The 14,900-nt window shown below is 34.3% G+C and overlaps 1 protein-coding gene and 1 long non-coding RNA gene across 2 annotated transcripts; one reads left to right on the plus strand and one right to left on the minus strand.

Moving 5' to 3' along the window:
- Positions 1-2,846: 2,846 nt before the first annotated feature.
- LOC122034623 (E3 ubiquitin-protein ligase ATL31-like) lies at positions 2,847-3,943 on the minus strand. Its single transcript, XM_042593939.1, has one exon. The coding sequence runs from the start codon at positions 3,934-3,936 to the stop codon at positions 3,019-3,021; it is 918 nt and encodes a 305-aa protein (XP_042449873.1). The 5' UTR covers positions 3,937-3,943; the 3' UTR covers positions 2,847-3,018.
- A 4,469-nt stretch (positions 3,944-8,412) lies between these two features.
- Positions 8,413-11,760, plus strand: LOC122033537. The gene is made up of 2 exons (XR_006126575.1): positions 8,413-9,354; positions 11,312-11,760. It is a non-coding gene; the product is annotated as an uncharacterized LOC122033537 (long non-coding RNA).
- Positions 11,761-14,900: the final 3,140 nt, after the last annotated feature.

The raw sequence follows: 14,900 nt of genomic DNA on the forward strand, positions 1-14,900 counted from the left end.
GGTTGTGAGTCCAAGAATCAAGGTAAGTGCTTCTCACCTGCAGTAGGAGTAGTTTCGGACCTTTGTTCTTCTTGAATTCGAAGCATAAGAAGCGCTTATAGTGCAGATTTTTAATTAAGCCTATAGTGTAGATTTTAATTAAGCTTATAATGTAGATTTTTATGTAGAGCTTATATTGCAGATTTTAATTAAGCGCTTATAGTGCAGATTTTTAATTAAGCCTATAGTGCAGATTTTAATTAAGCTTATAATGTAGATTTTTATGTAGAGCTTATATTACAGATTTTAATTAAGCGCTTATAGTGCAGATTTTTAATTAAGCCTATAGTGTAGATTTTAATTAAGCTTATAATGCAGATTTTTGTGTAGAGCTTATATTGCAAATTTTAATTAAGCTTATAGTACAGATTTTATGTTTGCATAGTATGCAGAAATAGTGTAGCATAGAATGCAGAATCTTTATTAGAATAATATGCAGAATTTTGATTAGCATAGTATGCAGATTTTTGTTTATGCATTTCAAAGTTAGAATTTATTTAAACATTTCAGTTTTTAAAGAAGCATTCTTTTACTAGAGGTATTAACAAGTATAAGAAAGATAAAAAAAAAAAAAAAAAAAAAGGCCAAGGCCTTAAGTAGATCCCAAAGTCAAGACTTTAGGGATTTTGGCACACAAGGTGTTTAAAGAAAATGCCGAGGCATTATATATTAGAAGTAATAAAAGATAACAAGCATTTTACTTTATTTAAGAGGCTAGTACCCGACTTCCGAGGTTGTCGTTAAACAAATCCAGGTGTCCAATTCCGAGGTCTTGGCCCTGGTAGACCGAGGTCTGCTCTTTTAGGATTGGTGGTTCGCTACCCCAACCTATTAGGGAACGCGCATAAAATGGTACTACGCCTGGGCCCAAGAAGAAAGTTGATTATTATTTTGAAGTATTAAAGTATAAGTTTTTAAACAAGTGAAATAAGATTCAGAAAGTGTTTAAAATTCAGCAAGATTATGCTAGCATGATTGTATAGATTTGTTTTACACGTTTAGCATTTCAGTATGTTTCTTTTGCTTATAGATGAGCATGAGTAATTTTCCTTTTGAGCATTCAGCTTTTAGATTTCAGTATATTCACATGCATATTCGAGTTTTGTGAGTTAGATAGCGCTTACTAAGCAATTTTGCTTATAGATGCATTTCCTCTTACTGCAGATAAAGGAAAGGAAAAGCTATAATAAAGGAAGGCGACAAGGCGGTGCGGATGGATGTGTGATGCCTGGACTATAGAAGCCTTGGGATTTAGCATCAGAATTTATTAACAAAGAGTTGAGTAGAATGTATTAGATGAGTCATTTAGTCTTCCGCTGCTAGTTAATTATATGTTTTGAGTTTTTTTTAGAGTTTATGTATTGATCTTTACATGTGAACAACTATAATTAAGTAAAGTTAGTAGTCCGTTAGCGCTCCGCCCTCACAGACCAGTAGTGAGGAGGGTGGGGTGTTACAGGTAATCAATTATGTCAATCGATTAAGCCAAGCCTAATCGATTAGGGCTCACTTGTCACGAGAGCACAAACAAGGGATGAATCGATTGACTCAATTGATTCAACCACTGTTAATTGATTGGGTCAATCAATTAGGCATTATTTTGTCGTGAGGAGAAAGGATTGATTGAGGAAATCGATTAAGAAGGCTTAATCAATTAAGGCATTTTCACTAGGTTGTGGAATCGATTGGGTAATTGATTAAGATTTTCTAAATTGATTGGGATGTCTCACCAATCTATTAAGGTTCAGAAAAAGAGTTTATTCTGTAGGTGATCAAACAGTCGACTGACGTGATAATCGATTATGGAAAAGCTTAATCAATTAGAGACGTCGAGTGAAAAATAGAAAAGGGTTTTCACCGAGATTAGAAGGCAATATAATGCTTACACACATCTTGGTCACTAATGCTTGGGTGTTTGGGAGAATAAGTGTTGTTACATTTTCCACCACCAAGAGATTATTCCTATCAAGAAGAAAGTAAGCTAAGCAAAGGTTCATGTTGTAAAGTTATTTTCAATTCTTTTGTAACGTAGTTTGTGTTTCTTGTTTATATTTCTTGTATTTGAGCATGTACGAGGTTTCTCTTCCTTTAAATCCGAGAATGAGTGATTTTTATAGTGGAGTGTATGTATTGTGTGAATCCTTGAATTAGTCATCTTATGAAATTATACTAAATAAATTTGGGTGTTAGCATTGCTTCGAGTTTATCCGTGATAATAAATCAACAAGATAAAATGATTGGAGCTAACCACCTTTTCTGACTCCCAAAGTATCCTAATATAATAATAAACACAATTAATCTCATTGACTAGCCTTGGGTGACGGATGACCCCCATTGAATTTTTCCATAGGGCACCAGGGTAAATCGAGAAGCGCTCGTGGTAGGTGATTAAGAGCTCCATCATCCTTTAGTTATGCGCCCCATTTAGAAAAAATTTTCCTACAAATTTATCATAACTGGAGATCGAACCATGAATATGGGGGGATCAAACCGTATTTTTTTTTTTGTTTCAAAGTATCCTAACATCATTGTCATAATAGTTAATTCTTTACAAAATAGTTTATGATTAGATTTTTACCATGAGACACTAGATTTCTCATCCGAATAAATTCTCTTTACTTACTGTCATTATACATAGTTAAACTCTGAATTTAATTAATTTTTAACTAAATTAAATTAAATAAGTATTCAATATACAAATAATATTTTATTTAAGGGCTATAATGCTTAAAAAATACCTTAAAACCCATATTCTAATTTATAAATTTATTTGCCCTTTAAAAACCTTTAAAAAATATCAATATAAGTAAAAGTAATAGCAATAAAATTTGAAGTTTAGAAACTCAAAATAAAAAATTTAGTAAGTTTTTCATTTACTCGGTATGGCAAATATATATAGATTCGAATCTTTCTATGTACATCACATAGCGTAACGCTCGGCCAGTTGACCCAATCAAGAACAAAGAATACAGCTACATGTCAAGCTTGCGACGGCGGGAAGGAGGTGGAGGAAGACCCGTAGTCGAGGGCGGCACCCGAACTGCCTCCCCTCGAGCTCTCTCCCTCCTCAACTCCCCTTCTCCTCGCCGACCAAGCCGGCGAACTCGCTGATAGGGACCGCAATAAGACCGATGGCCATTGGTTTCTCTCCGCCATGACGAACAGGTAGACGTCCATATCCAGCGTCGGAGTACGGACTGTCATCGAATGACTGGTCGAGTGCGACCGAGAGAACCGCGTCGGAGGCCTCCTCCCGGACCTCGACCTCGCCTCCTGCCTCTGCCTTCCCAGACGCTCGAGCTCGACGGCCTCCTCCGCTTCGCGCACCACGATCGCCAAGCGATCCTGCGACGAGCCGGCGGTCGTCGTCTCAGCCGGAATCTGGGCGAGGTTATCGCGGCAGACGGGGCAGGTGACGTGGGAGGCGAGCCAGGCGGTGATGCAATCCTCGTGGAACAGGTGGCCGCACCTCGGGAGGAGGCGCACCAGCTCGGCGTCGTCCACAAATTCGCTCAGGCACACTGCGCAATCCATAGGGAGCGAGCCTCCCTTCATTCCCTTCGCCTCCGCGTAGCTCACAATCGGCAGCTTCTCCATGGCCTCAGGGCTCAGCCCCAGCCCCCTCGACAGCGACTCGCGGCCTTCCCCTCCCGCACCGCCGCGGAGAAAGGTGCTAGCGAAGTCGTCTCCGCCGCTGCACCGACGGACGTAGATGGCGAAGAGGGCGAAGACGAAGAAAGTGGCGGCGATGACGACGATCACCACGGCAAACGTCGGGCTGAACCGTCCGTAGTAATAGTGATAGTTGTCGTTGCGGTTGTCGGAGGCCACTTGGGCGTCGGAGCACCGGACATTGAGGAGGAGAAAAAAAAGCAAGGCCACCATTCCGGTGGCCATCGATAGGGAAGTTGTGTGAGTGAAGCGCGAGATGGTTAACTTATAACAACCAGAGAAGTCGTGATAATTAATCCAGTTGACATTTAATATCCTACCCGCTTGTGTATCTTCCCATTTACTGGAGATTTCAGGTGGGCTCCTCTCTGGTTGGTCAACGATTTATGTCGTCTGACCGAAGTGTAAAAAAGAAGGGTGGGACTCGAAGGTTTTGTGATTGCCGCATGGTTACGGTTACGTTATAGTAATTCTAGATACGAAGAGGATATCGTGGAATCTCTACGATTTCCACCAACGCCGGGTTTGTCCGGGATGTTACTGGACCATGGCTTTATACGGTCGGAAAATTAATGTTTTTGAATTTAAATTTGAATTCAATACGGGATTTTATTAAATGCGAGATTGGGACGAAAAGAAAATTCGGTGCCATCAATATTTAATCGTAATCCTTTTCCTTTAAAATTAATTGTTCCGTTGAACAAGGCGTTCTTGAAGTTGCGAGCTTGGCCAACGGGGAAAGCGTGACAACCGAGTTGAAGTATCGTCCTTGCCAACTTCGTATAATTATTATTCTAATAAAATCTCCGTAAGTGAATCCGCCGGTTCAAACTTCAAACCGCAATTGGTTTCTTTTAAGCAAAAAAAAAAACAAAAAACGAGGCATCTAAGTTTACATGTGATCATAAAAGTTAAGATCACATGTGTTCTTTAAAATATTCATAATTGGCCAAACAAGTAGTGAATGAAAATTAATTCTAGTTGACTAATCAATCCATTGAAATTCATCAATTACTTTAGAATGATTGACCATCAAATGACATTATTGTGCACTCTTATCACTTAAAAACAGTCATTTAGGAACCAAGATTCACGACGAATAATTTTGATTCTAAATCTATGATGAATTTTACGATAAAAATAAATATTATTGCTAATCAGTAATTAATTTAGTAATATAATATTTCATCATAAATCAACAACAAAAATTATTTCGACGTTACATTTTATGACAAAAATGAATATTTATTGCAAAATCGGCGACAAAAAAAAATCATTCGTCACAATTTTTGGAACATAAAACTATTCGTTATAGATTTAGCAACGAAAATAATATTCGTTGCAAATTTTACAATGAATCTCGAATTCGTTGTAATTTTGCAACGAACCTCAATTCATTGCAAATACTATTTATATGAATTTTTACTAAGAATTTGAGATGAATAGGAGATTCGTTGCAAATTTACAATGAATTTCAAGATTTGTTGCAAACTTTGGTAATTAAAAAAAAACTCCAAAGTTGGTTAATAGACCTAGAGAATTCGGAATGAGATGAAACAAGTTTCTATGTGTTCGTCTTATTCTCATGATTATGTAAATGCCCTCAAATAATTTTTTGACCCAATATATTTTTTTCATAGCTAAGTCAAATAGATGGATTTCAAATGAAGTTGAAAATATTAAAGTTAGAAAGCAAATTGAATTACATTAACTTGTTAGAGTTACAAATTAATGTCAGAGATCTCAGAACGATACAAAATTAGTTTTTATGCGTCTGTATAGTACTCACAATTATATTCATATCTTCAAAAATCAATTTGACCTAATAGATTTGGATGTGTGGTTTCTTAAACGTGAATTATATCTTTCAGACACATAGGTGATCAAAACATTACTAAAAATATATATTAGGTAAAAAAAATATTTGAGGACATTTATATAATTAAGACAAATAGACAACCACATAGAAACTGAATTTATATGATTTCGAGCTTCGTTATAAATCTTGGTAATTATAAAAAACTCAAAAGCCGGTTAATGGAGGTAGAGAGCTCGGAATGAGATAAAACAAGTTTCTATGTGTTTGTCTTATTCTCATGATTATGTAAATGTCCTCAAATATTTTTTGACCAAATATATTTTTTTCATATATAGTAAAGTCAAATAGATGGATTTCAAATGAAGTTGAACATGTTAGAGTAAGAAAGCAAATTGAATTAGTTGAACTTGTTAGAGTTACAAATTCATGTCAAAGAGCTCAGATTTCTATGTGTCCATATAGTTCTCCTGATTATATCCATATCTTCAAAAATCAATTTGATCTAATAGATTTGTATGTGTGATTTTTTTAAACCTAAATTATATTTTTCAGATACATAGGTGATCAAAAAATCACTGAAAAAATATATTAGGTAAAAAAATATTTGAGGATATTTATATAATCAGGACAAATAAACGAATATACAAGAATTGATTTCATCTGATTCTGAGCTCTCTAAATCTATCAATCGGCATCGGACATACATAATCAAAGTTTGCAACGAATTTAGAATTCGTTGCAAATAGTAACAAATTTTAGAATTTGTTGTAAGCAAAAATTTGTAATGAATTTCTAGATTTGTTGCAAATTTGCAATGAATTTTAAGATTCGTTACAAACCTTAGTAATTTAAAAAAACTCCGAAGCCAGTTAAGGATCTAGAGAACTCAGAAGGAGATTAAGTTCTTATATGTTTGTCTTATTCTCATGAGTATGTAAATGTCCTCAAATAATTTTTTGACCCAATATATTTTTTACATAGGTAACTCAAATAGATGGATTTCAAATGAAGTTGAATATGTTAGAGTTAGAGAGCAAATTGAATTAGTTGAATTTATTAGAGTTACAAATTAATGTTAGAGAGCTCAAAATGACACAAAATTAGTTTCCATGTGCATGTATAGTTCTCATGATTATATCCATGTCTTTAAAAATTAATTTGACCCAATAGATTTGGACGTGTGATTTTGTAAACCCAAATTATATTTTTCAAACATATAGGTGATCAAAAAATCACTGAAAAATATATTAGGTAAAAAAAATATTTGAGAACATTTATATAATTAGACAAATAAACGAACACACAAGAACTGATTTCATCTAATTCCGAGCTCTCTAGGGCTATCAACTGACTTCGAACATATATAATCAAAGTTTACAACGAATTTAGAATTCATTGCAAATTTGCAACGAATTTCAAAATTTATTGCAAAAATATGCAACAAATTTCTAGATTTGTTGTAAATTTGCAATGAATTTCAAGATTAATTACAAACCTTGGTAATTAAAAAAGAAACTCTAAAGTCAGTTAATGGATCTAGAGAGCTCAAAATGAGATAAAACAAATTCCTATATGTTCGTCTCATTCCTATGATTATGTAAATATTCTCAAATAATTTTTTAACATAATATATTTTTTTCATAGCTAAGATGAATTTCAAATAAAGTTGAAAGGTTAGAGTTAGAAAGTAAATTGAATTAGTTGAACTTGTTAGAGTTATAAATTAATGTTGAGAGCTCAGAATGACACAAAATTATTTTCTATGTGTCTGTATAATTCTCCTGATTATATCTATGTCTTCAAAAAATCAATTTGACCCAATATATTTAGATGTGTGATTTTTTAAACCTGAGTTATATTTTTTGGACACATAGGTGATCAAAAAATCACTGAAAAAATATATTAGATTAAAAAATATTTAAGGAATTTATATAATTAGGATAAACAGATGAACACATAGAAATTGATTTCATCTTATTCCGAATTCTTTAGGTTCATCAACCGGCTTCGGATATATATAATCAAAGTTTACAACGAATTTAGAATTTATTGCAAATTTGCAACAAATTTCAGAATTTGTTGCAAAAATTTATAACAAATTTTTGAATTCATTGCAAATCTTGGTAACTAAAAAAAACTCCGAAGCTGGCTAATGGATCTAGACGACTCGGAATGAGATGAAATAAGTTTTTATGTATTCATCTCATTCTCATAATTATATAAATGTCCTCAAATAATTTGTTGACCCAATATATTTTTTTCATAGTTAAGTCAAATAGATGGATTTTAAATGAAGTTGAAGATGTTAGAGTTAGAAAGTAAATTGAATTAGTTGAACTTATTATAGTTACAAATTAATGTCAGAGATCTCAGAACGATACAAAATTAATTTCTATGTGTCCGTATAGTTCTCTTAATTATAACCATGTCTTCAAAAATCAATTTAACCCTATAAATTTGGATGTGTAATTTTTTAAACGTGAATTATATTTTTTGGACACATAGGTTATCAAAAAATCAATGAAAAAAATATATTAGGTAAAAAAATATTTGAGCGCATTTATACAATTAGGACAAATAAACAAATACATAAGAACCGATTTCATCTGATTCCGAGCTCACTAAGTCTATCAATAGGCTTCGGACATATATACTTTATTTAAAAAAAAATATTTGTAACTTTGCAACGAATCATTTGTTTCATTGCAATTTGCAATGAAAACACTGTTTTCGTTGCAATTTGCAACAAATGTATTGTTTCATTGCAAATTGCAATGAAACAGTGGATTCATTGCAATTTTGCAACGAAGTTAGGGATGAAATAATTTTGTCCCAAAAAATCCTAGTATTTTAACATAAGATCCAGATCTATCCTCTCCTCCTTTCCCTAGCATTTGTGTGGTGGCGTTTTCACCTTGCGGCAACATTTTCTCTCTTGCGGCGTTGACGATTTCTCTCGGCCATTAAATCTTTCCTTTTTCTTCCCCTCTTTTCTAATCTCCTAAGTTGGTTGCTATCGACCTCCACTACCGCTAGCGGCCTTCGTCGGTGCTGGCGGCCTAAAGCATCTGCTAGCGGCCTTCGCCAACCTCATGTGGGTCGCTACCGGCCTTCGTCGGCCGCCAGCGGTCACAGGCGATTTTCACCAGCCGCCAACAGTCGTAGACATCCTTTGCCGGCCTCCAGCAGCCGCCAGCAGTCGCAGGCGGCCGAGGCTGCCCCTTAGTGGGCTTGGCTACCCCCTAGCTAGCTTGGTCGGCCTCTGCCAACCTTGGCCGTGTTTGGCTTGGCCGCTGGCGGTCTCCAACGGCCTTGGCCGCCCCTGCAAGCCTTGGCGTTAGCTTGGCCGCTGGCGATGTCCAACAGTCGAGACCGTCCTGTGGCGAGCTTAGCGGTCCCCTGGCAACCATGGCGGGCTTGTCTTGGCCACTAGTGGCCTTCCTGGGCCTGCTTGGCTACGAGGTCCTGTGTCGGCCTTGCTTGGCTGCGGGGGGCTGGTGTTGACCTTGGCTATGATAGGCGGGCAAGATTATATTTGTTCATTTGTAGACTAGTATATTTGATTGTAATTTTATATTATTGTTTGTGTGGGTTTGTATTTGACGTGGCTTGGAAAGACTCATTTTTGTTCACCTTTATTAGGTGTATTTATTTACGCATGTATTTTAATAATGATAGTATTAGTGTTGGAATGATATATAGCATTAGTATAGGGTTGATATTTTTTGATAATGATAGAATAGTGTTTGAATGATGGAGGGAGGGAAAGCGCAGCTAGCCCCTATCGACCGCGGCATCCCTCTGTCCTTTTTTACCTTTGTTAGGTAATATCATCCACTCTTATTTTAATAATGATACCAATTTGTCTATTGTACTATCTCATATTTTTCTTTTTCTTTGTTATATTTAATTTTAATTTGTATGTGAACTAAGTACATATTGACTATTAGTGTGTTGTCTAGGAGTTTTTATTAATGTAATTTATTAGAAATAGGTAAAATGCAGAATGAAAGAAGTTGGATGTATAATAAAATTTACCTAAATATCAGGATTTAACTGATGAGTTTATCACTGGGTTGAGATAATTTTTAAATTTTGTATCTAGTAATGTTGAGTTTATGGATGGTAATCAGATACGGTGTCCGTGTAGAAAGTGTCATAATGGTAAATTTTTACCATCTAGTAAAGTTTCAGAGCATCTTTGTAGATTTGATTTTACTCCGAATTATTATAATTGGACATGTCATGGTGAACATCCTAATGTGTCATCCATCATATGTAGAGAGAGGTCAGGAAATTTTTGATAGAACAAATCTTGAATTTGTGAAGGAGACTCGAAACATTAGGTTAGATCTCTATGCCGACAAATTTGTTCCATTTGGTAAATCAGGAAGACAATATTCTTGTTGGCCAGTTATATTAACTCCATATAATCTTCCGCCTGGGATGTGTATGAAAACATCGTATATATTTTTAACATTAGTTGTGCCTAGCCCGTAAAATCCGAAGAAGTTAATAGATGTTTATATGCAGCCACTGATTGCAGAGCTAAAACAACTATAGGATGGAAGTTTTCCTACATACAACGTTCATACTAATCATGTAAGGTTTTCCGAGTTAGGTTATATATATATATATATATATATATATATATATATATATATTAAAAAAAAGGTCAATTAAGAAGATGTATTAGTAGTCTATTTATCCTGATATTGTTTTTCTTTCCTAACAGACTTGCCTTGGTATAGGTTGGCGTAGTCTATTTAGTTCTGTAGGTTATCTAAATCATCTCATAAATGACTGAAGATGTATTAGCAGTAATCAGTATAAAATTTCGGCGATTAAGCATGAATGTCTTTACAGTATGATTTGGTTATGGAAATATGTATGGACTTGTAGCTTTTCCACGCCTAGATGTGCAACTGCAAAATACAGTATACGTGTGAAATCACTGTTCTAGTTTCTATGTTTATTCGTTGCCAAGTTATCAAGTATTTCTGTCCATGAGTCTTAATTTCGGCTTTACACAAGAATGACTTTTCATTATGTTATGATTATGGAGAGTTTTGGACAGATCCAAAGGAATAGCAATGGGTGTGGTTAGGTGGCTTAGTAGATGATTTCATTATCCCCTTTATGATTCTTAGAGGTTTTCATTGTTCCCTTACAATACTGGATGTTTTCATTAATTGCTTATGATATAACGATAGCAAATACACTGCTTGAAATTTGGAGTTGAGTTCTTTATGAAAGACAGTATAAGACTGTGTATGTTAACTTGTAATCTATGATATGCATTGAGTCATGTTATTTCCTTTTATTTATTATAAAAATTAGACACTTAGGGGTATGTGTAGTAACAATACAGGATGAGTGCCCCGGGATGAGCTCCGGGGAGGGCTCCTCCATACAGATATGATAATATAAAATATGTTGGCTTAAGCCATATGAATATAAGTCTCCTAAGAGATACCTCTAGAGTTTGATCATGGATTAAATAAACAAGCTCAAATGACGGTTACCACTAATTTTCCTTAAGTACATGTTTAATAAGTTACACCTATGATTATATTTGTTTTTGCTTGTATATATTATTATTATCATGCTCCATGCTATCCAGCTTTTTTTTTCTCTTAAGCTAACTGTATGTCTTCATTCATGTATAATAGATATCTATTCTATGTTTCATACTTTACGTTCCAAAGTCGTTAATTATGTATATACCTACTAGTGGATTATGCTTGCTGGGTTGGTGGACTCATCCTATTGTGATTGCAGGTGAGGAAGATGCCATCCAGAATGAGACAGTGGGCCCAGAGGCGAAGTAGCCGAGGAGATGAGGTTGAATGCATCACACACTGTCTAGGGGCTCTAGATGTCTGTTATTAGTCCTTTTCCTTTGATTGCTACGTTAATATGAGATGGAGACTACTTGTTAGCTTGCTTTGGTAGGAGGTCACAAATGTTTCCTGTAAGATGTGTTTCTCTTGACATTTTATTTGCAAATTTTGGACAAATGTGTGATGCAAAGATGTTTCCTTTCAGTGTACAGTTTGTGGTTTAGTTTCTAGCAAATCACATGCCAGTGTATTTTATTTTATTTATTTTTCTTTTCTCTGATGTTGTATGATTCAATCATACATAAGTAGTTAGGGTTGTCTCAACCCAGATGTTTGTAATAAAGGTTGCTCTTCTTTGGACTATAAATGACTTTTCAGCTTATGGTATGCTGTTTGGTTGGAGTACTGTTGGAATCTTAGGATGCCCAATATATATAGAGAGATCAAAGTCATTCAGATTGAAATATGAAAAGAAGTTGAGTTATTTTGATTATCATAGATACTTTTTACCACTAAATCATAATTTCAGAAAGAATAAAAATGAATTTAGTAGAAATAGAATTGAAAGAAAACCTCCACTATTGAGATTGACAGGTCAAGATATTTGGTACAAAGTACTTCACTTTCTATTTATTATTGAAGAGCCACATAGTACAATATATGAATATGAAAGTACACATAAATGGACTAAACAGAGTATATTATAGGATTTATCATATTGGTATAGTAATTTGATTCATCATAATCTTGATGTAATACATATTGAGAAAAATATTTTTGATAATCTCATAAATACAGTGATGGATATCATCGAAAAATAAAAGATAATCTGAATGCAAAAAAAGATATGTAACTCATTTGTGAACGACCCACTCTTGATGTGGATGAAAGTAGTAGGGGATTAAAGCCAAAAGCAATTTATATATTGAATAAAGAACAAAGACTTGTTGTTTAATTGTGAATGGTTGAAATCAGTGAGATTTCCTAATGGGTATGTCTCTAATCTTGGAAGATGTGTCGATATCTAGGAATGCAAATTGATTGGTTTGAAAAGTCATGATTATCATATATTCATGGAAAGACTAATTCCTATTATTTTTAAGGAACTCTTACCAAATTTTGTATGAGGTGATATTACAGAGTTAAGCATTTTCCTTCATGATATTTACAACAATTTTGAGATATTCATATATGGAGAAGTTAGAGAGAGAGAGATTCCAATCATTTTGTGTAATTTAGAAATAATCTTTCCACCATCATTTTTTGATTCAATGGAACATCTTTTAGTTCACTTGTCATATGAGGCCAAAGTTGGAGGACCTGTTCATTTTCGTTGGATATATCCATTTGAAAGATATAATTTGCATCTTCTATACTTTGTTATTAATGCATAAAAATTGATAAATTTTTGATATATTAATATCTAATACAAATTGTTATATTACAATCAGATTCTTATATCATTTGAAAAAAAAGGTTAAAAATAAGACACATGTTGAAATCTCTATTGTTAATGCATATATTGTGGAGGAAATGACAACATTTGTATCATATTATTTTAAGTCTCATGTTCAGACTAAAGATGGAGATCGGGAAGAAATGATGAAGGTCCTATTGATCCCAATTTGAACTCATTCTCAATTTTTAACTATTTTGGTCGACCAAGTGGTTCATGCAAGCAGAAACTTAACTAATCAAGAATAGCTGACAACCCAGACATATGTTTTACTTAATTTTCCAGAAGTATCATCATATTTCAAGTTAATATATAGTTTCTATTTTTTTTTTCTTATTTCTAAATTATTAGTGTTATAATTTAATTTTTTATGATAGGATTTTTTAAAATTTATATTCTGAAATGTCGACACTAGAGTTTGAACACTTCTGCGATCAAGAATTTGCATCATGATTCAAATCATATGTAAGTAGTTTTATTTAAATTTGACCTACATATATCTTAACTTTTAAATGAATAATATATTCATTTGAGTTTAGGATTATCCTAATCAAGCTCACATTGAACAACAAATGCTATTCCATCTATCATGAGGTTCAAAAGTAATGGTACACACTTGGCCAACATATTTCATAAATGAATATAATTTTCATACTCAAGAATATAGAAAAGGAAAGACTACCATGAATAGTAAGGTATGTGTTTAGTCATCCAATGATAGAGGTGCAGGCAATGATTTTTATGGGTTGCTGGATGAAATTATAGAGCTAGAATACCCTGGCCTAGAGATGTGAGTTATCTTATTTATGTGTCGCTGGTTTGACCCTGTTAAAGGGATGAAGGTGTATTAACAGTATAATTTGGTTGAAATAAATTATAAAAGATTGTATAAGATATATGAACTATTTATTTTGGCACAACAAGCGATTTAAGTTTTCAATGCTTCATATCTTAGTTTGAAAGGTGATAAAATTGACTGGTGAGCTGTTTGTAAAACAAAACCCAGAAAAAAAAATGACGAATGTTAGGAAGACATTGCATATCAACAAGAGGAAGTTGCAAATATATTTCAAACCGAGGAATATATTATTCCAACATTACGAGATCTCAGTGGAGTAGTGATAAACGTGGATGCTAGTGAATTTCATGAGAACGATGATGATGATGATGAGGAGGAGGAGGAGGAGGAGGAGGATGAGGATGATAATGAAGATCATTTTTTATATGTAGGGCATTTTTTTATGATTGAATTTAACTTTAATCTACAAATTTATAAAATTCGTAGCTTAATTAGTTGTTTATATACTGTCACATTATTAAATTTATATATTTTATCTATTTATGCTGTGTATTTTTTCCGATAGATCAGTAGAGGTGGCATTATCATTGTAGATTCTTGCACTCTCAGATCTTTATTATGCATATGGTAAGTTTTTATATTTGGTCTTCATTATAAGAATCAAATTTTTAGTTGCTTTATTTTAATTTTGATTTTTTATTGCTAGTTTCGACAGGGTGGTCATAGATGACAGAGGTCTAGCATTGGCCAGACTGATTCATCGTCTCCCGGCACGGTACCTACGCCCCCTAGGCAGGAGTTTCACATGGTCAGTCGCCGGCAGGACACATGACCAGTTGTTGGCAGAACCTTCACATGGTCAGGCACTGACAAGACCTTCACATGGCTAGTCAGGACCTTCCTATTAGGGTCAGTTTGTGCTAGAGGGAGGGGAAGGCGAATGGCTCATCGTGCGCTCGTCGTTGGCTTGCTTCGTGATGATTTGCAACGGTATAAAACTAGAAGCACTCTCTAATGCTAACACAAAGGATTTACTTGGTATCTGCCTCAAAAAGAGGTGACTAATCCAAGAATCCACTCATGACACGCTCTCCACTATCAAAAACACTCCTTCTCGGTAATTACCGGAGGTGGAGAAATCTCGTACAATACTCACACAACAAATACAACACACACAAGAAGAAAAAAATATAAGAATTCAGATACAAACTCTTTTTTAGCTTACTTGTTGCTTGTTGATGTCTCTTAAACCTTGGAAGTGTAACTTCAAGA

This window comes from Zingiber officinale, chromosome 11B (assembly GCF_018446385.1).
Source record: "Zingiber officinale cultivar Zhangliang chromosome 11B, Zo_v1.1, whole genome shotgun sequence".
Lineage (NCBI taxonomy): Eukaryota > Viridiplantae > Streptophyta > Magnoliopsida > Zingiberales > Zingiberaceae > Zingiber > Zingiber officinale.